Below are 25,217 nucleotides of genomic sequence, written 5' to 3' on the forward strand. Positions count from 1 at the left end.
TCGTCATACTTCTCAACGAGGAGTGCGCGGCCGGCGAGCGCTTCGGTGTTCAGTGCGTTCCCGAGCTGAAAGAGGCGTGCCGCTGCAGCCGCTTGCTTAAACGTGCATTGTGCCGTTTAAAAAGGTCATGTTAAAAGCTTTTTCTCAATGTTAAAAACTTGTTTTTCAGCACATGCCGATATGCTGAAAAAAAAAAAAAAAAATCACATGAATCGGATGTGGGCGACCTTAGAAAATGCTGCTCTTGATCACTATAAATTGCTGTTCACCATGTAGAGTGATTGATTATGTTGATAAACCAGAAAAATCAATATTCAGAGACTGAAATGGGGACGAGCACAACTGAAGTAGTTATAAAAATAGAAAAAATAAGACCTTATTTTGAGGAATTGTATCACAAGTGTTGCCCTTTCAACGTAATGCTCAGATTTGACTGACAGAATCTTCCAGATCATCGTTATTTCCCACTGGTGGAAAGAGAGAATTATTTTTGCTGCAAAATACATACAAATCCAAATAAGAATTAAAAAAGTCGACTTTACGAGTGCAAGTTGAATTTATTTTAGTTTCTGTATGCACAACACTTGCTAACATTCTACAACGGTATTACAAATAAACGTCATGGGACTTCTGAAAAAAAAAAAAAAAAAATCATCATCGCACTGAGAGGCAAAGACAATTATGTCCTTAATGACAACGAAAGGGTGAAACGTAAAAAACGGTGACCGTGGTGTGGCGCTCTTTGATGACATCATTCTGCGGGAGGAGCCTCCTGAGGTTCTCGATTCACTGAAGCAAAAGAGAACCACAGTTGGACTTTTGTGTGTTGACAATCATGTGTTGTTTTGTTCACGACAACAGAATGTCAATCCATCTCGGCCCACTTTTTAAAAGTAGTGATTCGGGAGTCGGGATGAATCATTTCCTCATTTCCGATACCCGAATCACTACAAAGCCATTGTTCAAAGGAATTACAGGATGTGTGTGTGTGTGTGTGTGTGTGTGTTTGTGTGTGTGTGGTCATGCACGCACGCACGTGTACCTTCCTCTCGCGCCTTCATGCGCGCCACAAAGTTGAAGCTCTTGTTCCTGCGATAGTTCTCGTAGGGGTCGTCCAGGGAGACGCCGACGCCCTTGTACTGGTCCCACTTGTCGCGGATGTCGCCTCCTTTGATGGGGTCCTGAATGCCTTGCTCCTTGGCACCCAGACCGCCGGACCCACTCCAGCCTGAGGCCACACACGCAATCCGTCAAGGGCAGGCCTCGCGCGTCCACCAGCGCATACGCGGGCACGTCTTACCCATCTTCATGAGGAGCTGATGTCCTTTGTTCTCCTCACCCAGGCGGGGGTCCAAGGGCCCTTTGGATGCGGCGCCACCCGCCGCCGACGTGGAGCTGCATGAAAATGAGTTCATACTTAACAAGTCTTCTTTCTTTTGGCATTTTGCAACATTGCAAAACCATTGAGGGACGGAATACAGTCGACTCCAAGCCAATTGAAGCGTCTCTCCACATGAATGCAATTCAATTTGACCGAGGGAAGCGGAAATACTCGCTGGACCGGATTTTTTCTCCATATAACTTTACTGAACAATTGTAAATGGATCAATTCCAGCCAATCCTGTAGCGTGACGTCATCAGTAGGCGACCCTGATACAATCTGGCAGCGGCCATTTTGTCACTTGCTGGCGACGGACAATGACATCACAGTTGCTCAGGGCAATGACGGTGTACCTGCTTTGTAAATGTTGTCATGTGACAAGATGAGTTTACTAAGAGTTACTAAATTACTAATAGTTACTGTACAGCGAGTTACGTTAATCCAGTCCAAGTTACTATATAATGTGTTGGAAATGAAGTCACTCGAAGCCAATGTGTTATTATTGAAGAGTTGCAAATAAAGTTCTGAGACGGCATGTACTCACGGTGGTGAGGAGCTGCGTGACTTATGCCCTCCTCGGCGCCTCCTGGCAGGCGAACGCGAAAGTGACCGGGAGCGAGAGCGACTCCGAGACGACCTGGATCCGCTCCTGGACCTGCAGGCCCCCAAAACACACCCGACAGGTAACACTTAACACCAAGCATGTAGATCGCATCTCATCCTGCAGCAGTGAGTCGCTCAAACCTGGAGCGCGAGTAGGATCGTGAGCGGCTTCTGGAACGTGAGGAGCGAGACCTGGACCTGGACCCGGATCTGGACCTGGACTTGGACTTGGAGGAGCGAGAACTGGAGCGTGAGGAAGATCTGCCCCGGCTGCCCGAGCGACTCCTGGAACGACTGCTCATGCGATTGCTGAGCGCCCGCCACAAAACATCAAGACAATCGCAAGTTATGCTGTTAACTTTTGCAAAATGGTTTTATCTTCTAAATCTCCCCTTTCAAGCTTTTAATCATTATTCAAAAATCAGTTTAAAACAGTGTGGAAAACAGCTTTTTGCATCATGGCCCTGGCTGATCACATACTCTGCTGCCACCTGCTGGGCGCTTTTGTAATAACTACCATTCTTCAAGTTCAGAGGCTGCATCAATGTCTTCTGCATGCGCTAGCATTTAAAAACAAACGTATAAATACGTCTTTGGGAGCATGGTAACATTGTAAACCTATGTATGCGTTTTTGGGAGCAAAGAACCACCAGCCAAGACAAGAAGCCCGTGTCACGTGTCCACGCACCTGTTGCGCTTCTCTTGACCTTTTTTCCTGCGCGCTCTCATCTTGGCCCGGAAGAACTCGTAGAGGCCGTTCTGTTCCCACCCTTCACTGGTGCGACGCAGACAACAAACATTTCACCTTGGGTGCAGAAACTTCTCAACGAGTGACCAGAGCAGACGTGCGGACCTGTTGCGGGGCCGGTCGTGGGACGGGGGGCTGTAGAAGGCTTCCACGGCGGCCAGCAGCCGTTCGCTGGGAGGCATGGGGGGCGGCAGGCGGATGTCTTTTGGATCCAGAGGTTTGTAGTCGTAGTCCTCCAGCTGAGGAGAGGACAAAGTTAGTCAGGGCTTGGAAAACGCTCCAAGTTAGAAACGTTTTTCTTTCTGGAAATTTTCCGTCAAACATGATATCTGACATTTCATCTCAAGTGCAATCCTGGTTGTGCGACTTCCTCGACTCACTTTGACGAGCGGCGCCATGAGGCCGGCAGGGAGGTCGAAGTAGGGCACGTTGGGCACCAGGCTGGGGTCGTCCTGGATGGGGACCGGGGGCTGCCGGTGGCGCAAGTGCGGCGAGTGGCCGTTGAAGCCGTGGGGGGGAGGCGGACCGAAGTCTGGGTGCTGGGCCCCTCCCCACGGAGGATGGTCACCACCCATGCCGGAGGGTGGGAGCCTCGGGTTAGAGTGGTGGGGAGGGGGCGGCGGGCCCGGCATGTCTGATGGCAGAACAATCAGATGAAAATGCAGCTGTTGAAATACTTCATTTTGAATTGTATTGTACGTGTCTTTCATCTGGACCTGAAGTCGAAAGATGAGTTCAATATGAGTATTGTGTGTGTGCATAAAGCAGCAATTGTTTTAAGGTTTAAAATGATCGTAACATTGCTCATTTCCGTTAGCGGAATATGTTAGCATTAAGCCAGCGGACTTTTGTGAACAAATAACTTGAAAGTCTTACTTGAAAGAATTGAAGAAATACTTGAAAATGTGTATTTGACTAAGTTGAAATGCGAATGAAGTGTGCCGGCCCACCCACCTCTGGGGAAGTCCCCCTGAGAGTAGTCGAAGCGGTGGGGCGTGTAGGGCGCCCGGTCATAATGATGTCGCGGAGGGAAGTCGTCCTGCATGAAGCGCGAGGGGAAGCGTCCGAAAGAGTGTGGCGGCGGGGGCTGGTTGAAGGGCGGCGGCTGCTGGTGGGGGGGGAAGGGACCTCTGAAGTGGGGTGGCCTCTGTAAAAAAAATAAAAATGAAAACAATTAGATGAAGGTTTGTTGTAAATGAAAGCGTCTGTCACATGCCTGCATGCGGGGCGGGAAGGGCGGCTCCCTCTGGCCCCAGGGCGGCTGATCGGGCTGGTTCCCCCACGGGGGCTGCTGGTCGTACGAATTCCAAGAAGGGGGGCCCGGATCGGGACCGCTCCAGGGGCCCCCTTCTCTGGGCGGGCCCCCGCTCCAGTTGCCCGGCTCCCTCTGGTCGTTCCACATCCCCTCGTGGCTGTTCCAGGGCGGACACGGGGGTGGAGGCTGGTTTGGGTCGAAAGGAGGCTGCAGGGGGACAAATGAGGTGAAAGTGGGCCCTGTCAGCACGACCTGACCCATCCATCCATTTTCTTAACCGCTTTTCCTCACAAGGGTTGCGGGGGGCGCTGGAGCCCATCCCAGCTGGCTTCGGGCAGTAGGCGGGGCACCCCCTCAACTGGTTGCCAGCCAATCGCAGGGCACACAGAGACCAACAACCAGCCGCACTCACAATCACACCGATGGACAACTTGGAGTGCTCAATTAACCTGTCTTTGGAATGTGGGAGGAAACCGGAGTACCCGGAGAAAAGCCACGCAAGCACGGGGAGAACATGCGAACTCCACCCAGGAAGGCCGAAGCCCGGACTCGATCTCGCGTCCTCTGCACTGGGAGGCGGCCGCGCTAACCAGTCAGCCACCGTGCCGCCGACCTGACCCAGTTGATCAGTTTTAACTTCCGTCTGTTGATGCTTTTTACCGGTTGGTTGGGGTTCCACGGGCCCATGTGCTGGGAGTCGTACCACCCGGGCTTGGGGGGGAGGTCCGAGGGTCCGGCGGGATCCTGGGGTCTCGATGGAGCTTCGTCAAACTCCCCCGGCGGAGGAACCGTCATGGGGGGCTTCACTTCAGCTGCAAAAAACATCAGCGTCACATGGTTACATGTCGTGACATCGCATCACATGACGTGAAATCACACCACGGGATAAAGGCGTCACCTGATGGCGCGTTGACGGGCTTTTCGGCGTCAGCGGCCGGTGGCAACTGGGGGGCGGGCTGCTGCTTGAGGCTGGCCACAAAGTCATCATGCTGGCTCTTGAGGACTTGGACCTGCTGCTGGAACGCCAGCTGGATGGGCTGCACCACGTTGGCGTATTCGGTGATCAGCGAGGCCTGCGGGAGACGCGCGCCACAAACGAGCTCAGCGTGACGTCACTCACACGACTACAGATATCCCTCAACAAACGGCGTGCAAACGAGGGACAAGTACTATCTTTTCCCAAATAAGGTCGTCTTCCACACATTCTACACTACAGTAACGGAAACTCCCAATGTGTGTACGAGTTTAAAAACCCGCCTGGTCTGTTGAGTGACAACGTTCACTTAAGTGCAAGTAACAAAACCTTTTTTTTTTTTTTTTAAAGCTTAGAAGGCGGGAACTAACATTGGATTTTTGTCCAAATAAATCTGAGGTTTCATATTAAGGCCCTATCGGTCAAGTTGTGTCGTCGTCACCTGGTACTGGCCCAGACCAAGAGCTGGATTCTGGAGTTGCTGAATGGTCTCCTCATCAAAGTAGCCGTTCTTCTCCCAAAGTTGCAACAACTGAAGATGGGAAGGGGCGGGACAACCAATTAGTCAAGCTATTAAAGTGGGCTAGTCTTAGACGCAGTCACCACCGGCGCACAGTCAAAAAAGAAAAGAAAAAAAGAACAGAACAAAACAAAAGCCTTCACCCTTGTGATCTTCTGCTGCTTCTCCTCTTCCACAGCCAAGAAGCTGGTGCAGTAGATTGGAACCACCACCTTTTGCAGAGCCGCCAACAAATCCTTCTGATGCTTGCGCTGACTGCAAAGACAAGCGCAAGCGCACATCACGACACGCTAGAGCTGCACGATGCAATGATACGATATTCAAATGTTTGGCGTAGGACGGAAGAAGTCACTTTGAGCTTTTCATCACATTTCCCTGTTAAAGACTGCTGAATGTTGCCTACCAGTGATGTAGCACGTCGTTGGTCAGGTAGATGAGATGTAGGCGGAGTTCAAAATGCGCCCCGTCAGCAGCGATGCGGTTGCGAAGGTGCGACGTCATCAGCTCGCAGTGCTGCGGCGTCTTGGCGTTGTTGAACATCCAGTTTTTACCGGCCTGACACATACGGCGTCATTTAGCGCGATGATTCCGAAGCTGGGCCGCGTTAGCGCGGCTACGTAGCTCACGGCCGCTTACCGAAATGGCGTCTTTGGTGCACGTGTCGATGATGGGCTGCAGCAGGCTGTCCATTTCTGCGATGTCCAGCTGCGTTTCGCCGGTCAACTTCTGGATCTGCTGTTCGGCTGCCGCCGCGATGGCCGCGCTCACTTGCTCCTACGCGCACAAGCGTTGATGACTTATGGAATGTCAAGTAAATATGATACATACGCACGAGATATGAAACCATCAGTCAATGAACAAAAACTTAGCGATTCTCAAATTAATTCATTATTTTGACACTCGAGGAATCCTTTTGAGAGCAAATTACATTTAGAATAGTTCAAATCTTCCAAATTTCAGTCTTTTAACAGTAAACATTCTCTCATTTTTGTGGTCCTTCATAGAAGGAGACTATTTTTGTAACAATAACACATTTGCAAACATCTGGTTGTACGTCTAATTTTACTTCGGAATATTTTTCTGATGGCTTCTTTAATGAAAAGATGGGAAAATAAAATGATCTGATTCATCAATTAATCTACATTGACAGATAAATCGATTATTTATATCATTGTTAGTTGCGGCTCCGTAATACACACTGGTGAAAATATGCTACATTATAAAAATAATCACATTAGAAAGGTCGAACAAATAAGCAGGATCTATTAGAAGGCGTGCACCTGTCTGAGTGTGTGCAGGTGTTGCTCCTGGTGCTGCAGGTTCCACAGACTCTGTTGGATGAGGTCATCCATGGCGGGTGTGGTAGCGGTGGCGGTGGCGGAGGACGGCGGCGCCATCATGGCCATGGGCGGCGGCGGCGGGATGTCCAGCACGTCCAAGGCGCCCGGGTTGTAGAGCTCTGCACACACAGGAAGTACGCGCAGATTGAGCACTCATTCACCCAAAATGGCGACTAGGCGGCAACCACATGCGTTTAACGCCTGCGGCCGTCTGAGTGGCACGGCAGCGGCGGTCAGCACGTTTCAATATCCGGCAAATTTAAGATGGAATCACTTGTATATCGTATTTATTTAGCGATAATCTTTTGGATGCTGCTGAACCACTTGTGTTCAATCCATTGCTTAAGTGGTTTAAGCGCCACAACACAGATGCCGTTTAGTGTTAGCATTAAGCTAGCGGGACTTTCCTTTCAACAGTTTAGCGTTTTCAAACACAAGAGGAGTCATTCTGTGCTCGTGTCTCAAGTATGTGCTCAAAGCAAAGCAAAAAAACATCAACGACAGCTCATATCATGAACATTTTTTTTTATTTGGGGTCATTTGTATCTCAAGGCAGACTGTGAAATTCCACACTGGCCACTGCCAGACTTTGTACGTGTTGCTGCTCCAGTCATGTTAAAATGACAGTCTAACGATAAACGGTAATATCTACACTAATTATTTTTAGTGTTGTTCCGATACCGATACTAGTATCGGCAGAGGAACCGATACTGCATTAAAACAGTGGTATCGGTGAGTACTAACAAGTAACATGCCGATACCATTCATTCTGACGCTAATATAGGACTTTGGATGCAGCATCTTGTGTCTTGCTCATGCACGACATTCACTGATGTGTGACATGTTCACTGCATGCCGAGCTAAGATATCCTACTGAACCAATGGCAGAATAGCTTTTTCATGTTGACAAAATAAAACCTTAGGCATCAGTTTGGTATCGGCATCGGCCGATACGGCAAAGTTGGGTATCGGAATCGGTATCAGGGGCCAAAAAACGGTATCGGACCAACACGAATTCTATTAACCCATCATGGTGCATATGTTAGCATTAACTCATTGATCCGCAGCCATTTTCACTGAAGCAATCCCCTTCGCTCCCAGCTGTTTTAACTGGATTTGGACTGATTTTGCAAGGCCCACCACAGAATATTGTGTTCTATTGCTATCAAAAAATGAAACCTACCAAAAGAAAGATTAGAATCCGGGTTTTCATTGGGAAAAAAAAAAGTATATTTCAATCCGTTTCTGTATTGCAGCAATTAGCATTAGAATACAGCTAAGTTTCATCATTATTCACAAATCTATTTAGAAATGTGGGGAAATCAGGTTGTTTTCAACATGGCCCTGGTTGATCTCTTATACTCTGCTGCCACCTGCTGACGTTTTTTGTAATTACTACAGGCGCAAAGGAATATTTCTAACACCTTTAAACTTATTGTAATATTTTGAAAGCATGTGGGAGGGGTAAAACTAAAACAAGTTTAATGTGGTGTCAATAATTGCACATGTTTAGCTATCTTGGATGGATCTGGAACAGATTTGCAGCAATAAACACAGTTCACTCTACTGTATGTCCACTTTCAACCAGAAGGCATGGCCGAAAAATAATACAGAAAAATCATGCCATGATGACAAGACAAAAAAAGCAACTGGAACCAAACCAAAGAGTTGCCAAGCACAATTAAAAAGCGGAAACGCTGAATGGATCTGGCAGCTTTGTGTCCAAATAAATACCTTCAGATTTATACTCCTCCCCATCGCGGGTAGAGGGATCTAAGTGGAGAAGAAGCACATTTTAATGCAAACCCGCACGCCAACAAACATGACACACAAGCGAGCAAATGTGGCCGATGTTTCCAGGCGTCCTAAGTGAGCAAAATGAGCGTTTCGGACGGAGGACGGGCGTCGCGGAAGTACATACGCTGCTGCTGCGCCAGAACCAGCTTGCACTTGTAGTAGCTGAAGTAGTCGCCGCCAAACAGGAAGGAGAACTTGGGGTTGTCCTTCTGCTTGTCCATGGTCATCTTCTCAAACTCGGGACCATTGCGGGCCACAAACTGGGCCAGCTTGTCGATCACATTGCGTAGCTCTTGATCTGCGGCAAAAAAAGAATTGGCATGTCTTAAATGGAAGCTTTACCATGTGAATAGTTCCCTATCGTTTTCCAAAGTAGATAGTTTTCCAAAATGTTTCGGTATCTGAAATATGACATTTTCAAGAAAACAGTCGGCCGGTCGAAAATCGATCTACCCCAGTTGGGAGTCACTCAGACTGATGTCCTTACACTTTTTGTAAACTAGACATTGGATTTGACACCTGATATTGATGCCCTTGTGAAAGCGAAAGGATGCCAAGTTTCAGGAACAAAATAAAAAAAGCTTACTTCATAATATCAAATGCTCCTGTACCACCTTTACACTGTGAATAAAACACCTATGTTAAAAGGAATGCCTACCGTGCAAACATTTCAGGACACTGAATATTGCAAATCATCAGTCGCCAGATTCAGTTCAACACAGGTTGGTGTGGTCGAACTCTTTTGTTGTTTTCATGTCTGCCACAACTTGTTTGTATTTGTATGTGGGCATTTGCAAGGCAAGGGGACAACTGTGCTCTCATTATGAAAAGTTCCCACATTAGTTTGGATGGTGTGATGAGTCACATGATGTGGTCAACATAAACAGATGACGAAATGTCCATTTAAGATGAGGTCTACATCTTAAGTTATTTCATAAATTGTGTATGCCGCATGTGTCAATAACATTGCAAAATATTTTACAATTCTCATAGTTTTTGTTATTTCAAGTTGCTCATTTGCACAAGATAATAATAATAAATGCCGATATTTTCCGATTGTATTTGTGATTTGCATCGAAAAAAACTAATGAAAATTTTGAGTTGTCGTTATTTATGACGTATTCCATAACGAATGTATTTCTCCGTCCCACTTGAGATTAAATTGTGGTGAATGTGGCCCGTAAACTTAAATGAGTTTGACTCGTTTAGACGAGTTACAAGCTTGAATCGCGTTAGCCGAAAAGCTCAAAAGAGGGGTTAGCATACGTGCTAGCCACGACTCATTGGATGTCACGCAAAACCGCGGCAGGATTCCTCACCTTCGGGGGGCGTGGGGTTCTCCATAATCACGTTTGCTTATCAGAATTATTGTCAAAATGTGCAGTACAGTCCAAAAAGTCGGTGAAATGGCCCCGCTAACTCATTTAGCGGTAAGAAGGTTTAGCAAAAACAGCCGCATTGTGGTTCGCTGGCGTGCAAGCGGAAGTGGAACACAGAAGACTCAAATATGCCTGCAGCGCCCTCCCAGGCCGGACGGCGGTGGGCGATAGTACTACAAGCAAAGGGTCGTAGGTTTTTTTGTTTCATTTTTTTTATATACAGTATATAACCAGACAGAACATATAAATACAACAGGCTGGGGCTAACAAATAATGAGAAAACCATGCAGAAACTTATACTACACAAATATCTTATCAAGAGCGCACACATACAAAGTTTTACATACTGTCATATTTGTGGATTGTCCAAAAGTTTACTTCATCTTCAAATATACTAAAATTAAGTTTCTGGTTAGTGTGACTTATGAATATGCCATTTAGTTTTCCAAGATTATCCATCCATCCGCTTTCTACTCCTTATCTGGGGTCGGGTCGCGGGAGCAGCAGCAGCAGCTTCAACAGGGAAGCCCAGACTTCCCTCGCCCCAGCCACTTCTTCCAACTCTTCCAGGGGGGATCCCAAGGATATAATAAAAAATATTAATCAATTAAAATAAATAGAAATGTGCAACCAAATCCTGGACCTGAACTGTAATATATCCAATTATGTACACAAGATATTAGGACAAATACAAACTTTGAGCCTCTTCATTCATCTTGAGACAAATACAACTGTATGCACACAACTCCAAAACCGTCCGTAACAATCTGCCGGGTTTGTATGCTCGTCAGGCAGAAGCAATACAATTCGCCGCATCCACTTGTTTTAATTCATGAAATGTCTATTCTAACTCATGGTATAAAATTAATAACTCGGTGGTGATTAAAATAATATCAATAATAATACTGTAGACGTAAAATAATCAACCCGGCCAAAAACGTGAGAGGCAAGTGTGCACTTGTCAACATTTGTGACGTGAAGCTCGCGGTGAGGACAACACAGCTGGGACGGACACGGCTCGACAGTCCAAAACAGAGGGCCCCAACACAAACGTTGCGGACTCGACACGTACCTCATTAATCACCAGTGACCATCATCACTTCATCACTTCGGTATAGTTACTAGCTGACTAGCTAGCCTGCAGCTAATCAAATGAAGGGCTCACATGGACGCACACAAGACAACAAAAAACATCCGAAATGTCTCCAATCGTTTATTCATCTACGAGGTCCAGCTGCCAGGTTAGCCCAACATGTCAACGTACACGACTGTCACAGGGTATGATTTGTACTCTTAAAGCAAACGCACAAACATAACGTCTCTAGTCTAAATCACCTGAGGCAAAAAAAAAAATGGGTTAGTTAGTCGCTTGTAGGCAAGTCCTGAAGGAGATGACTGACAGCGACCTCGGCCAATCTGAGCTGGCGTCAAGCCTCTCAGCCAATCGCGGCGCTGGATCTGAACGTGAAGGGAGGGGCTGAGCGAAGCGGAGACGCGTCGCCAAGGGCAACGGAACACATGCAGTAAAACGCAATCAAAACTACCACATCAACGCCAAATTTTAACACTAGTCATTTATTTAGTCAGGAAGAACTTTTGAAGGACTATTTACTGCCACAGAGACTATTAATGTGAACTGTAACGTTTGCTACAGCAGTGCTCGATTATGCTTAACCTAGAGTGGTGGTCCCCAACTTGGTATTTACGGATTGGCATCAATCCATCGACGGGGGTGGAGAGGTGACAACGTCGACGTTTCATGAGGGACGTGATTTCAGAAGCGTAGCAGCAATGCATCAAAACGGTAGTGCTTGGCATTAGACAGTCCCACAAAAGTTACTGTCACTCTTAAAAAGGTTGCTGACTGCTGAAATATACAGGGAGAAATTTGTCTCACAAATATACGTGTTTTTCAGATCCTCAAATATGCATGATAGCAAGTCATGATAAATGCACACTATATTTATAGATGTGAAGAAGAAGAAAAATCTAATTTTTTTGCCATTTAAATACACCCTTTAGGAAAAACTGTTAACTCCAGTGATAACACATCAATCTGTTTGATACGATTGTATTTTTCCAAAACGAGTACAAGGCATCAAAAACAAACATTGCCTGGGGGAATTGGACCTAAACTTGATCCCCGCCCCAAAAAACAAGAGGCTGTTGTTGTAGTTAAACATTTATTCAAAGACAAATTAGTCCTTCTTGGCGGCGGCCTTCCTCATGGCAGCCAGCACGTTGCTCAGCTCTTCACGCTTTCTCTTAGCGCGGATGTGGGTGCCAATCTGAAGAAGAGTTGACAAGGTCGGACATCATCAGCACCTCAACTTAGTAACCTTTGAAAGGAAGCGCTCTTGCCTTACTACTAAGTGTCACGCATCAAGATGATAATTCCACGTTATTCCTTCATTTAATGTCAGAGTAATTAAATGGATTTAGTATTTTTCATTTATCTGTTCCTAACACTTGATTGACTAATAAAAAAGTCAAATAAACTAGGGATAGAACGATTATCGGTGCCGATATTTGGCATTTTGACAAATACCGGCATTGGCCTTTTTACGAATCTGAAGGCCGATAAAGCTGGCATCTCACCGAGCAGTGAATGCTTGCGAACATAGCGAAATTGAGGGTTTTCATCAGAATGTGTAAGATGCTCACAGACTATTTTTACTTGTGGCAAAGACATTTCAATCATATTCAGACATTGAAATACAGGTAACTTTTTTCACTTATGGGTTTCATTAAATTTCCACTTAATAAAAAAATGATGCTGACACTAAGAACTCCCTACACTTTTGATAAAATAAAATAAAAAAGTTATGTTGAAAGTTTGGAAAACTTTATGGAACTATTTGTTAGTTTTTAATTTAGTTTAACGCTGATGACTCTGGAAGCTCCCTGCAATTTTTGTTAGAATTTTTAAACAAACCTGTCAATTATTTATATATTTAAAATGAAAATATTTTTTAATGCTAATATTTTCTCTTTTACTGCAAATATCAGCTTAAAAATATCGGTTATCAGTCCTTGACTACTAATAATTGGTATCGGCCTTGAAAAAAAATGATCACTATCACTAAAATAATCTATTATACATTTGACATTTATAATTAAATAATGGGTTAATTATTCCTTCAAGTGATAAGTCAGATGAAGTCGAGAGCAACAAGTCTTTAAAATGTAGAGTAGTTAACTTGTTTGCTAAATAGCTAATTATTTGGATTGTTTCTTAAGGCAATCGGAGGTCAAACACTTGCTGATGGTTTGACTTAAAAGTTTTTGAACATTTCCTTCCAAGTAAAGAGCGAGCGAGAGGTAATCGTCACCCTTTTCTTGATGAACTTGAGCGCCCGCTTGTCCTTGGACACTTTGAGCAGCTCCATGGCTCGCCTCTCGTACGGAGCGAAGCCGCACACCTCGCGGATCATGTCCCGGACAAACTTGCTGTGCTTGGTCAGACGCTGGGCAAAGGCAAAAGAAAAAATGAGCGTGCTGAAGGCTCTTCAGAACGCCCAGACTTCAGATCTCGCTGCATCAGGAGTAACTTACCCCACGTCGGCGGCTGTGTTTTGGGGCAGTGACGTTTTTGGTGACTCGGTGGCCTTTATTGAGGCCGACGGCCATCGGGTAACGAATAGCCATGTCTGCAAAGGACAACCACACGTCAGCTGGGTTGTAATTCCTCGACCTGATGGACGGCGCCCAAGTAGTATTCAAAGACAATTTTCCTTTGACTTATGTGTCAACTATTTGTCCACTTGCATGCAAATTCGTATCACACCACTGTTGCAGGAGTAAAACATTTATGTGCATCTTCAAACTTAAGTGGAAAATAACACAATTATTCCACCCTGAATCATGACGTATGGATCATTAAGAACTATCTCGGTATACTGAAAGAAAAATCCTTATAATCTTCATTTTGTGAATACAATTGTATAGGTAGCGCTGTCCATAAAATCCTAAATATTAGGCCGTGCATTCTAATATTTACAAATGTTGATGTGGGCATGAGGAGACGTGCCCATGTATTTTGGTGACGATTGATAGTGGGTTGTTTGGACATTAAGTGTGTGTTTTTTTAAACATCTGATTCAGTTCAAGATTTTTTTTGTCATCGTCACAGAAAACTAAAATATGTTTGGAGCATCAACAATGTTTGATGTAAAGTGTCACATGTGCACAAACCCCATACGTTCCCAGTGTATACATTTGGTAACATATGTTTTCGATTTAGACTATCCCCCAAAAATTGAGCTACACAACGCGCACAGTATTACCACATTACGCTCATGCTACTAAGCCTGCAAAGTCGTGATGACACTGCCGATGTCACTTGCCGTTTAGTTACAGTAATGCCCCATTCAATTTTCACATGGTTAACCTAACTTAACACTGCTACACGCTTGCAGACATCCCCGCAGCCCAACTCCAACGCTAAAGTGCTTGTAAATGTAAAACGATATAACATAAAAGAGACACTACCTATATCGAGTAAGATACACCAGGTTTGTCTAAAAACAACACCTTATATCGTGTAACGTGTGTGTTGTCTAATCGCTTAAGCATTCCAGTAGCCTATTCTGGCATCGGTTTTCACGCTCATCTTTATAATCAATCCGAAGTAGGATTCCGCAAAATATGCAACGCAGGGTGTAAGCAAAGCCAGAGGATTGTTTTACGTTCGATTCATCAAAGATAAAAAGATGGATGGCTGAGATTAGAAATGGTTTTTGTTTGGGGTAAATCTCGGTGAATTCGTACCTGCTGTCAGTAATGGCGACGAAGCCGGAAGGGCTGTTGGCTGAACCAGGCAGCCAAGTGAAGGAGTTCATCTGGAACACACTGGCACCCCCACGTGACAGCGCCCCCGTCAGACTGGAGGAAGAAGCGTTGTTCAATTATCTTTTCTAAAGACATCCGAGAGAAGTTATTTTTTATTTTATTTTTTATCATTGAACCATAGAATAAGTACAGAACAGTATACCCGAAATAAACAAAATGAAACATTATATATTAGTAAGCTAGACAACATAAAGAAAACAAATCAACACCACAAAAAAAACACAATAATGCCAGGGGTTTCATATACATCCAAATAACTTAATATTGAGTTTTCAGAGCCTTTCTGTTATGACACTCATTTATAAGTCTAATATAGGTGATCGTATTAACGTGAAAGTGTGTGAAGTTGGGTTTTTGATTTCCATACTTCAAAGACCTCTTCATTAACGTACTTCCTAAAAAAAAAAAAATTGTATTTTCCCATTTCAAAGAACATCCGAGAGAAGTACTGTAATGGGTAAAACCGTACAAGATCTGTAGGTATTTCAAATTTAGCTGCACAGTAAAATGTATTTTAATACTTCATTTAAACAAGCCATTTACATCTTATGTCAAACAGTAGTACAACACGGCAGCACAGTGGCGACTGGCAAAACTGGCTAGTCTGCTTCACAGTAAGGTTTGGGGTTCAAATCTCGGCTTCCTGTGCGGGGGTTTTCCCACATTCCAAAAGGATAAAGACTATAATCTGTCCATTATAAATGACCAGTTTGAGTCTGGGGTGTAGCCTGTCTCTCGTCCGGTCTGTTGTGTAGGCTCCAGCTATGACACTATGAGGATAAGTCCTACAAACAAAATGATGGATGGAAGACTAAATAGCATCAAATGTTGGGAAGATTACCAAAGTAACCTCAACAAAATTATTTCTAAATTTTATTTCATATTCTTTCTATTTGTAAGCAAAGTCACCTTGTAAATATTCCTAACATAAAGCAACACTTTTAACTGTGTTTATTTGGTTGCCATATTGAACATCTCCTCAAACATGAAAAAAAGGTTTCGAATGACTGTTTGGATTTAGGAATATGATATTTCACAAGAATAAATATAATTTTTTAACATGATTATTTATTTATGTATTATTATTATTGAAGAAACCAAACTATACTAAATGTATTAATAATATTTTTATTTTTTGGCAAGTACTGAACGTGGACTGCGTTGTTGAACCGTGACGTCAGCTCGGTGTTGAATGTTGTTTTTTTCCCATCGTGCATTGCCCGACCGGATATACTCCCTGCTTTTGGCGCGGTGCTGGCAGCTGCGGCGGCCATTTTGGAATCCCTTCGACCACTCCACACGAGCGAGCGAGAGAGATACTACCGCCGCTTATGACTAACCCGCCGCCCGCTTCCCATTGATTCCTCGCCCGTCGTCCTTTCGCTCGCCGAACCACTTTTTCTCGTCCTAATTCCACGAGGACGACGGACACGCGCGAGCTCTTCTGCCCGCCGATCGGCCAAACGAACGAACGAAGGAAGCGTCGAAGAAAGAAAAAAGGCGATCGAGCCGTTATGGCGACTGCTACCCCAAGTCGTGAAGCTGGCCGGCCGGCGGCGGCCTCCTCCTCCACTCCGCTCTCACCCACCCGCATCTCTCGCTTGCAGGAGAAACAGGACCTGCAGCACCTCAACGACCGGCTGGCCGTCTACATCGAGCGGGTCCGCTCCCTGGAGCTGGAGAACGACCGCTTGATGGTCAAAGTGTCCGAGAAAGAGGAGGTCACCACCAGGGAGGTGAGTGCTGCGATAAAGGAGTGCCATCGACGCGACCGTGTTCCCTTGGCCTCGCTTATGCGTTCATATCCCCTAAAAGTAGACCAAAAGTACTCGAATGGATCTTAGAAGGTGAAACGTGGGTGGCGACGGGCCAAATGTACGGAACGTTTACTTTCGTATTTTCCTCCACAAAACAAACAAACCAGCTCGTTTGCTGGTTCGACGTATTGAAGGCGAACTCGTTGATTTGAAAACGTTTCAAGTGGCTAAAAGCTGTTGGGTGGTTCAAAATTTGAAAAGAGAGCGGTTGATCGTGCGCGCCATTTTATATCTACGCCCTCTCCCTTTTGAACTCCATTACTTCGCTGATTTTTTTTTATTTATTTACACCATCTTCTCAATTGGAACTATTTCGACATCAAACACATTTAATGACTCCTTTGTGTCAGTTTAACACTTTTAAGTAACTTTTGTCTCGATGGATGTGTGTAAAATTCCAAAGATGAATCGAAGTGGTTATTTTTGCCGCGACCGGGAACTTTCCACCTAGCGTTATTTTGCCGTGAATTGCGCAAGAATCACAAGTGCATTATTATAGTATTCTGCACTGGTGAATGAATGTGTTAGCTCGTGGCAAGAGCAAATGCCCAAGTTGCCCCTCTATACCTCTACAGTATTTTTAGTCTAGTAATAAAACTGCTATTCAAAGTGTTAAAGTCCTCAAATATGTAATGATTGTTAGTTTTGAGCAAGAAAAAGAAAATCATAAAATATGCAGTCGTTTGCATTCGTCAAGCATTAAAGTCTTGTTTGTGCACATGCTGTATACAAGCAGCAATGTTTGCATATATATAAAAAAGAAGAAAAATGACAGCGACAAGCTATAAGCAGGTGGTCAGCAGCAATCTACTCGGGGGTGATGTAAATAACCATTTGCAACTTATGTGTTATTTATACTTTAGCGGTTACGTGGTGGATGTCAGTTGCAGCTCGAGGCGGGGGTTCTTATTGAGCCAGTCGTTAGGGTTGAGCCATATTGAAATTTTTGCACCGTTTTACAGTCTACGCAAATTTTGCCGGGGTGCACGGTCGGTAATGCTGTCACTAATGTTGTACTTGTGTTGTTTCTGGCACTGACCACCGTCAATCTGTCTATTACTTAATGGTCACAGATGTGTTCCCTGTTGCATTTGTAGTAATCTTTTGTGTGACAGACCCTAACCCTGAGCCCTCAAGCTAGCAAAAATAACATTTAAAAAAAAAAATGCTTATGAGCTTTTTTGAGAAGTGGGAATGTCCATAACATGCAGACATGTGTGCCGGTTTTATATGAGGAACTGATGTTGCAACTAAAACAGCTTTGGCTAACATTCAGTCAATTCGTGTTGAGGAGCCAAATTGAGGAATCAGGATGCCCGGCACCATCTTTAGATGTGCCCCTCCCAGGTCAAAGAGAAAGGAGCTCGCATACAAGAGCTGACACAAGTTGAATTACAGCAGGTGACGTAATATAGCATTTATGAAAAGTTACAAAAAAATAAAAACAAGTAAACACATGCGCGCCTGTTTTGCTTTTATTAAATAAATGACTTGTCAGCCATTGCTTGTTGCAGACAAACGTCATATTCCCAGTTCAATATTTTGCACATGGAATGCTCAGAGCCCGACTTTGCTTTTCATTTGTAGTTGATAGGCGGAGCTTATCACGTTATTTCCTGAATGTTCCCTTTGCCCCCTTAGGTGAGCAACCTGAAGCATCTGTATGAGGCAGAGTTAGCGGACGCTCGCCATGTGCTGGACGACACCGCCAGGGAGCGCGCCCGGCTGCAGATCGATCTGGACAAGGTCAAGGCCGAGTTGGTCGAGGCCACACGCATGTAAGCGCTCATCTAAGCAACACACTACGGAAATCCAATAAAGCATTTCATACACTGCCCAAGGGTCCGTTAACTTGTACACTTTTGGTCCTCACTAGAAGGACAACTCGGGAACTGATAGCTTATTAGAATTTTCTGCCGCTAGTAGTACTCGTAACACGTAGTTGTCAACTAGTGCACAGTTTTCCCTAAAGCATCTTGTAGCCACCGGTGGTCAGATGATTGATGATGGCGCTTTCCTTTGCCCGCTTGCGCTAGTGGCAAGAAGAAGGATTCCGACCTGGCGGCGGCCATGTCGCGAGTGGGTGCTCTGGAAAGTCAGCTGAACCAGAGCGAAGCGGCGCTGTCCACGGCCCTCAGCCAGAATGCCGCGCTCACCGCCGACCTGCTTGAAGTCAAGGGCCTGCTGGCTAAGGTGCGCAGCTTGGCACATTTGCTCTTTTACACGCTATCTGTCAAGTAAAAACAATACATATATATATATTTCTCTAAAGTTGCAAGTGGGGTGGTATCGCTTCAAAGCTTGATTGGTTACAGGTGGGGATTTGAAATCTTGTTATAAGGTCATCATCAGCCGTCCCCTGTTAAATGCAGACCCAAATGGTGGGTTTGCTCGTTGGTTGACGTAACGACATCGTGGCGGCTGAAAATGAAAAGTTTGGAAATGTTCTCAAAAGTATTGCAAATGTAAATAATTATTCCTCCTGTTTGGTTCATGTATGCGTTATTGGGACAACTTTACTCATTTGATGTTTAACCATCAAAAAATTGGATTTTTCAATTTTGTTGTGCACTACAATGACAAAGACTTCCAATTTATTCTATAGAATTACAAATTCATGTACTGGTGTAGGGCTGTGCAATTCATCTCAATTCAATTACAATTTCAATTACTACACTCCTCAATTACAAAATTGACATAATCGTAAACCAGAATAAAAGATTATTAATACAGATTTTAAGTTGTTTAAATGTATATATTTGCACCTTTTTATCTTAAAATGACACATTTAATAAATCATGTTTGGTTCAAAAGGAACTAACATAATTCTAGTGTTTCAAATTATTTTATTTGTCTTAATAGTTTTAAATGTAAAAAAAAAAATGTTTGAATAATTGTGATTTCAATTATTACCAAAATAATTGTGATTATTAAATTTGATGACTTTTGTACTCGGTGCAAAATACCAAAAGAAAAACACAGCTGGTTCACGTCACCACCGATCCATTTTCCGACCCTCTTCGTCCTCGTGCATGGATATTTCCCGTTTCTCAAACCTCTTTGCAGCTGTGCGAACAGTTTGCCGCCACCTGTCGCCAAACGCGGCCCCCTCCTCAAGTCCCGCTTTGTGTGTTGAAGCCGAGGAGGCTCACATGGCGCCGATGTTGATTTGAAACGGTTTGCAGGCGGAGGACAGCCACGCCGTCAGCAAGCGGCAGCTGGAGGAAGAGACCTTGAAGCGCGTGGACTTTGAAAACCGCTGCATGTCGCTTGCCGAGGAGCTGGAATTCAGGAAGAACATGTTTGAGGAGGTGAACATGCTTTCGTCACACAAAACACCTTTTGTGTAAGGAAAATCCGTGTTAAGTAGGTCGTTTTTCTTCAAATGTGTGTTAGGAGGTTCGGGAGTCTCGCCGCAGACAAGAGCAGAGAATTGTGGAGGTGGACTCGGGAGTCAGACAGGACTACGAGTTCAAACTGGCACAAGCTTTGCAGGTGTGTGTGTGTGTGTGTGTGAATAGTGTGTGTGTGTGTGTGTGTGTGTGTGTGTGTGTGTGTGTGTGTGTGTGTGTGTGTGTGTGTGTGTGTGAATAGTGTGTGTGTGCGTGCATTTCCATTGATGCAACGCGTGCGTGCTTGTGTGTCAGGACCTGCGAAAGCAGCATGACGAGCAGGTGTCCCTGTACAAGGACGAACTGGAGCAGACCTTCCAGGCCAAGGTAAGCGAGTGCCACGTCGTCTTCATTTTGTCGTGTTTGGCTGGATTTACGCAGCCAGTCCAAAATCACATTTGTCATTTCAAAATCCGGCCTCATGCCCCTTCTTTCACCCCCAATATGATATTTGTTTTTCTTCTGAACCTCGGTGTGTAGCTGGACAACGCCAAGGTGGCATCCGCGATGAACGACAAGGCCATCTGCATGGCCAGGGAGGAGCTGCAGGAGTCCCGGATGCGAATCGAGAGTCTGGGCTATCAGCTGAGCGCTTTGCAGAAACAAGTACCTGAGCCGCCTCTGCCCTTCCTGCCCTGTCTTGGCCCCACGTCGTCTGAACCGTATTGGCGTGCTCGTGTACAGGCGGCGGCGGCCGAGGAGCGCGTCCGGGAGCTGGAGGAGATCCTGTCGTCGGAGCGGGACAAGCACCGGCGCGTCATGGAGGTCAAAGACCACGAGATGAACGACCTGCGCGAGCGCATGAACGCGCAGCTCTCCGAGTACCAGGAGCTGCTGGATGTCAAGCTGACGCTGGACATGGAGATCAACGCCTACAGGAAGCTCCTGGAAGGCGAGGAGCACAGGTGGGCGGGCCCATTGGGGCTTCGACAGCCAAAAGTACCGTGGAAAGATATTGACATAACCAGGAATGCACGCTGTTCTTAGGGATAGACCAATTCGGTGCCGATATTTGACATTTTGACAAATATCAGCATCGGCCGTTTTACGAATCTGAAGGCCGATAAAGCGGTGAATGTTTGTAAAAATAGCAAATTTGGGATTTTCGTTGGGATTTGTAAGATGTTCAGACAGTTTTTACTTGTTGCAAAGACATTTCGAACAAGTTTTCTTATAAGTTTTCTTTTGAAACCTTTTACGAACCCTTGACAAAACCCCAAATTAGCTCCATTCGTCGTTCAGTGAGATACAGGAACTTTTCATTTATAGATCTATTTAAATTTCCACTTAATAAAAAATGATGCTGACACTGGGAACTCATACACTTTTTATTTATTTTTAATAAAAGAAATGTTGAAATTTTGTAAAACTGTTAACAGTAGAAAACTTCAATATAGTTTAAAATTTAAAGAAAGTACTTTTCTTTCTTTCTTTTTTTAAAATATTGACGCTAGTATTTTCTCTTTTACTGCAAACATATCGACTATCGTCTTCCTTGACTACTAATAATCGGCATTGTTCTTGAAAAGCCATATTGGTCTTTCATTACTAATTATCAGCTCGATATTGGGAGACAATTTTGTGGCTTGGATCGGTCTTTTTGAAAAATAGACTGATATTGAAAGCGGTCTCAAATACATTAACGTTGCTCTTGTTGCTGTCACCTTAAGAATCCAAACCCTCTACTGCAGGGTTCACCAATTCCAGTTTTCAAGGTCCGGAGCACCGCTTCATAAGTAAACAGTGAGCCATTTGTCAACATGGCTTTATTTTTCCCCACAGCACTTTATTTGTGCCAGGGCTGTGCCCAATCTGTTTGGTTTTGTTTTTCACGGTGTAGCGACGGGAAAAAATTCTAGCTTATAAAAGTCAGTAACTTCTATCTGGTGGCAACGCCGAACACGACAAATATTCCCCTTCATCCGGTCGAGTGAGCAGAAGTCGACGTTGGTGACGTGTGTCGTCCCGTTCGCAGGCTCAAGCTGTCTCCCAGCCCGTCCTCCCGCGTGACCGTTACCCGGGTGACGGGCTCGTCCTCGTCCCGCACCTCCAAGCGGAGGAGGGTGGATCTGGAGACCGGTGACATGGGGCACAGCGAAGAGCACACGGCCACCGGCGCCGTCTCCATCTCGCCCACCGACATGGACGGGAACGCGGTCACCCTGGGCAACGACACGGAGCAGGTGCGCGCTCGCTCGTCCGAGTCGTCGGGCGCTTTGCCGTGTTAAAACGCGCCGTCTGCTTCAGGACCAGCCTCTGGGGAACTGGAGACTGAAGAGACAAGTGGACGATGCGGACGAGATCGTCTACAAGTTCTCACCAAAGTTTGTTCTCAAGGCCGGGCAGACCGTCACGGTAAGACTTTAGTGTGTGTCACGAGTGTGTTAATGCATGTGATGTGTGAATAACATGTGATTATCACGTATGTAGGTGTGGTCTGCAGATGCTGGCGTGGCCCACAGTCCGCCCGCTGATCTCCTGTGGAAAAGCCAGGCTTCCTGGGGAACAGGAAGTGACATCATCACCAGCTTGGTCAACTCTGATGGCGAGGTAACGGCGTCTGCTCACCAAGTGACGGCCAAAGGGAGCCGACGTCCGCATGTCGCACTCACGTTGTCGCGTTTGTCGCGCAGGAAGTGGCCAGGCGGCGCAAGATGCCAGTGGAGAACGGAGAGGAAGAAGACGAGGCGGAGGCGGAGGAGGAGGAGGAGGTGGTGCACAAGAAGGTGACCACATCTTACTTTTTGGGATGAGGGTGGCGAAGGGGCACAACATTTCCAATCAATTTCCATGGAAAGTTGAGCTGAGGAATTTTCAAGTTGAAAGCTTTCCTTTAGAATTTGCGATCATTTCATAGCCAAATATCAATAAAAGTTTACTTTTGTCATTGATCCACTCCTGAAAGGAGACTTTGAATGTATTGTCTTACCGCTATGTGGCTAAGCGTATGTGGGAATTGGGGGGGGTGAGATTCCCGAAAGACGGAAATGTCAAATCGATTTAAAACACTTTCATCCAAAGTACGGGTGGGAAGCAAAGTTTCCAAGATGGATTTCACGGCATTTAACACCGTGAAGCGGATATCGTTGACAGGCGGGATGGATGGACGATGCAAAATGGTGGAACATGACATCAGTTCAGCCAGTTTGAGCGTCCACCGATGGAAGGGAGGGGCTTTGGTGTGAAGGATTTGGTGTGCATTTGCAATAAACCTTTGGCTGGTGTGTCCCAACAGGCCAAAATGTCGTCCAGGGAGTGCGTCGTCATGTGAAGCCGCCGCCAACCCCGTTCACATCGTGTCCATCACATGCAGACAAGCACCTCCTGGTTTGTCGTAGCGGATCGTTTTTTGTTTTTTGGCAAACATGTTGGGTTTGTTGTTGGCAAACAACAAACCTCCTGCCGGCCTCACCACTGGACTCCACTGATTCTCTTTTTTTAAATTTTTTTTTTACCACCTTCCTGAAGGGCTTCCATTGCGCCGTCGAGAGAAAACCTTCACACGTGTTGATTTTTATACTGTTGTTTCACTTTAGTTGTTTTCTCTCTCTCCATATTTCACTTGATTTTAGCGTGGAGACGACTGACTGGCTTTTCACCACGTGATCAGCTCCTCCTTTTTGTTAACTTTTAGTCACTTGAGGCTGATTGATTGATTGTTCTTTTGAGCGGTTCCATTGTATCAAACACTACAAAGACACAAAAAAAAAAATCTCCTTTCATCCGTAGGTCCGGAATATTGAAGGTTTACGGTAAATCGACATGGGGGATTTTAAAAAGATTTCAAATTGGAAACTTTTCATGGGAATTTACTGGGGATTGTGAGTAACTTCAGCTGCAGTCACACAATCTCAAGCAAGACTATAATGATTAATAATGGCATAAAACATTTTATTTTTTATGAATTGGATAAAATGTTTACATCCCTTTTAAAAAAAAAAAGCACAGATATAAATTGATGATTCAGATGCTGGTTTTGTCCTTAACATCAGTCAGGAAATTGTTTTCCAGAATAAGCAGATATTGGCAAATGTCTTAATTATGAAAAACACAAAAGTCTGATCATTTGTCACTTTGAAAAAGGGGTCAGCATATTTGCTGATTATCTGATTGATTTTATGGATCAAATGAATAATTGAATCAATTTACATTTGTGCATTTTCTTTGCTCGGTTTGAGAAAATGAATAAAGGGTTAATTGGAAAATAGCTGGCAGTTAAATCCATTTTAAAATCATTATTTGCAGTTCTACTTGAAACATGTACTTTTATTATAAGCAAACATGTTATAAATAAGTGTCTCTCAAAGTAGCTTAGTTTCTTCAATTTTTATGTTTGACTTGATTGAAGAAACAGCAAAAAAACATTCAAATCTGCCAAGCATCCAAATGGGGCCTCTCGCATCCTGCCTCAACTTTGCCTCATACGGTTCTGTTTTATTGCCATAAATTCCCACCGGAAGTTTCCAACGTTAATTTCCCCGAATTTGTAAGTCGTTTTGTCTGTTTCTGACTTAATTGGCACAATTTAAATGGGCTGAACGAGTGTATCAATTGGCGGCTCGCTTTGGTTGAATGAGCCTCATTGCCAGTGCCGCCGCCCGCCATTTTGACTTTGGCTGTTCACAAGATGGTGAAATATTTAAACTGACCTTTTTCATAGTTCAGGGGTAAAAAAATGCATAGGTCACAAGACGTGCGTTTCGAATACGTCTTTCGTGACGCGGTGTTTTTGTGTGTTTTCATGCCATGTTTTACACTAGATATCTTTTAGCTTTTTGGCAGTGTAATCAGTTTTTTTCTTTCAATATGACTTTAATTTTATCTTAAGGATCTCTGGGTGATTATTTTTGGGTGTTTATGACCTCCATTGAAATTTGCAAACCATTCGTAGAAAGTCCTGATAGAAATCCCAAGCAGGCATCAACGCGTACGCTATACGCTGATTAGTTTCATTTTGGATTTGCCAAAGTCTGTTAGCCAGCGCTAACAATTGGATGTCTTGTGAAACGTCCAACACTCGACTTATGCATATTGGTATGCACAAGCACCCATCTTTTAGCAATAGATGTGATGTTAGAGAATGTGACATAAGCACCCAACTTTTAGTCGGTGCCTCAGAGACCTCTATTGTTTTGTTGTGTGTGTTTTGGGGTTCTAGTGG

General features: G+C 44.7%; 3 protein-coding genes across 5 annotated transcripts; 1 reads left to right on the plus strand and 2 right to left on the minus strand.

The window, feature by feature from the left end:
- Nucleotides 1–537: 537 nt before the first annotated feature.
- On the minus strand, nt 538–10,112 carry cherp (calcium homeostasis endoplasmic reticulum protein). 2 transcript variants are annotated; one of them, XM_077584812.1, is made up of 20 exons: nt 9,937–10,112; nt 8,742–8,915; nt 8,555–8,593; nt 6,761–6,939; nt 6,117–6,254; nt 5,884–6,035; nt 5,624–5,735; nt 5,403–5,492; nt 4,886–5,060; nt 4,648–4,799; nt 3,949–4,194; nt 3,687–3,879; nt 3,113–3,366; nt 2,838–2,971; nt 2,673–2,759; nt 2,126–2,293; nt 1,926–2,036; nt 1,301–1,395; nt 1,043–1,228; nt 538–789 (listed from the first exon to the last, which is right to left on the minus strand). In XM_077584812.1, the coding sequence occupies exons 1-20, from the start codon at nt 9,959–9,961 to the stop codon at nt 752–754; spliced, it is 2,748 nt and encodes a 915-aa protein (XP_077440938.1). In that variant the 5' UTR covers nt 9,962–10,112; the 3' UTR covers nt 538–751. The 2 variants fall into 2 exon arrangements, with proteins under 2 accessions (XP_077440938.1, XP_077440939.1); XM_077584813.1 differs by lacking the exon at nt 8,555–8,593 and having other exon boundaries at nt 9,937–10,111.
- Nucleotides 10,113–12,051: 1,939 nt separating this feature from the next.
- On the minus strand, nt 12,052–14,880 carry rpl36 (ribosomal protein L36). The gene is made up of 4 exons (XM_077583764.1): nt 14,767–14,880; nt 13,552–13,646; nt 13,329–13,463; nt 12,052–12,284 (listed from the first exon to the last, which is right to left on the minus strand). The coding sequence occupies exons 2-4, from the start codon at nt 13,642–13,644 to the stop codon at nt 12,195–12,197; spliced, it is 318 nt and encodes a 105-aa protein (XP_077439890.1). The 5' UTR covers nt 13,645–13,646; nt 14,767–14,880; the 3' UTR covers nt 12,052–12,194.
- A 1,207-nt stretch (nt 14,881–16,087) lies between these two features.
- Nucleotides 16,088–23,852, plus strand: lmnb2 (lamin B2). 2 transcript variants are annotated; one of them, XM_077583763.1, is made up of 13 exons: nt 16,088–16,583; nt 18,306–18,442; nt 18,701–18,857; nt 19,850–19,975; nt 20,064–20,159; nt 20,312–20,383; nt 20,537–20,662; nt 20,741–20,961; nt 22,032–22,239; nt 22,304–22,411; nt 22,487–22,606; nt 22,690–22,782; nt 23,292–23,852. In XM_077583763.1, the coding sequence occupies exons 1-13, from the start codon at nt 16,362–16,364 to the stop codon at nt 23,325–23,327; spliced, it is 1,722 nt and encodes a 573-aa protein (XP_077439889.1). In that variant the 5' UTR covers nt 16,088–16,361; the 3' UTR covers nt 23,328–23,852. The 2 variants fall into 2 exon arrangements, with proteins under 2 accessions (XP_077439889.1, XP_077439888.1); XM_077583762.1 differs by having other exon boundaries at nt 16,089–16,583; nt 20,061–20,159.
- Nucleotides 23,853–25,217: the final 1,365 nt, after the last annotated feature.

Source organism: Vanacampus margaritifer, chromosome 13 (assembly GCF_051991255.1).
Source record: "Vanacampus margaritifer isolate UIUO_Vmar chromosome 13, RoL_Vmar_1.0, whole genome shotgun sequence".
NCBI classification, from domain to species: domain Eukaryota; kingdom Metazoa; phylum Chordata; class Actinopteri; order Syngnathiformes; family Syngnathidae; genus Vanacampus; species Vanacampus margaritifer.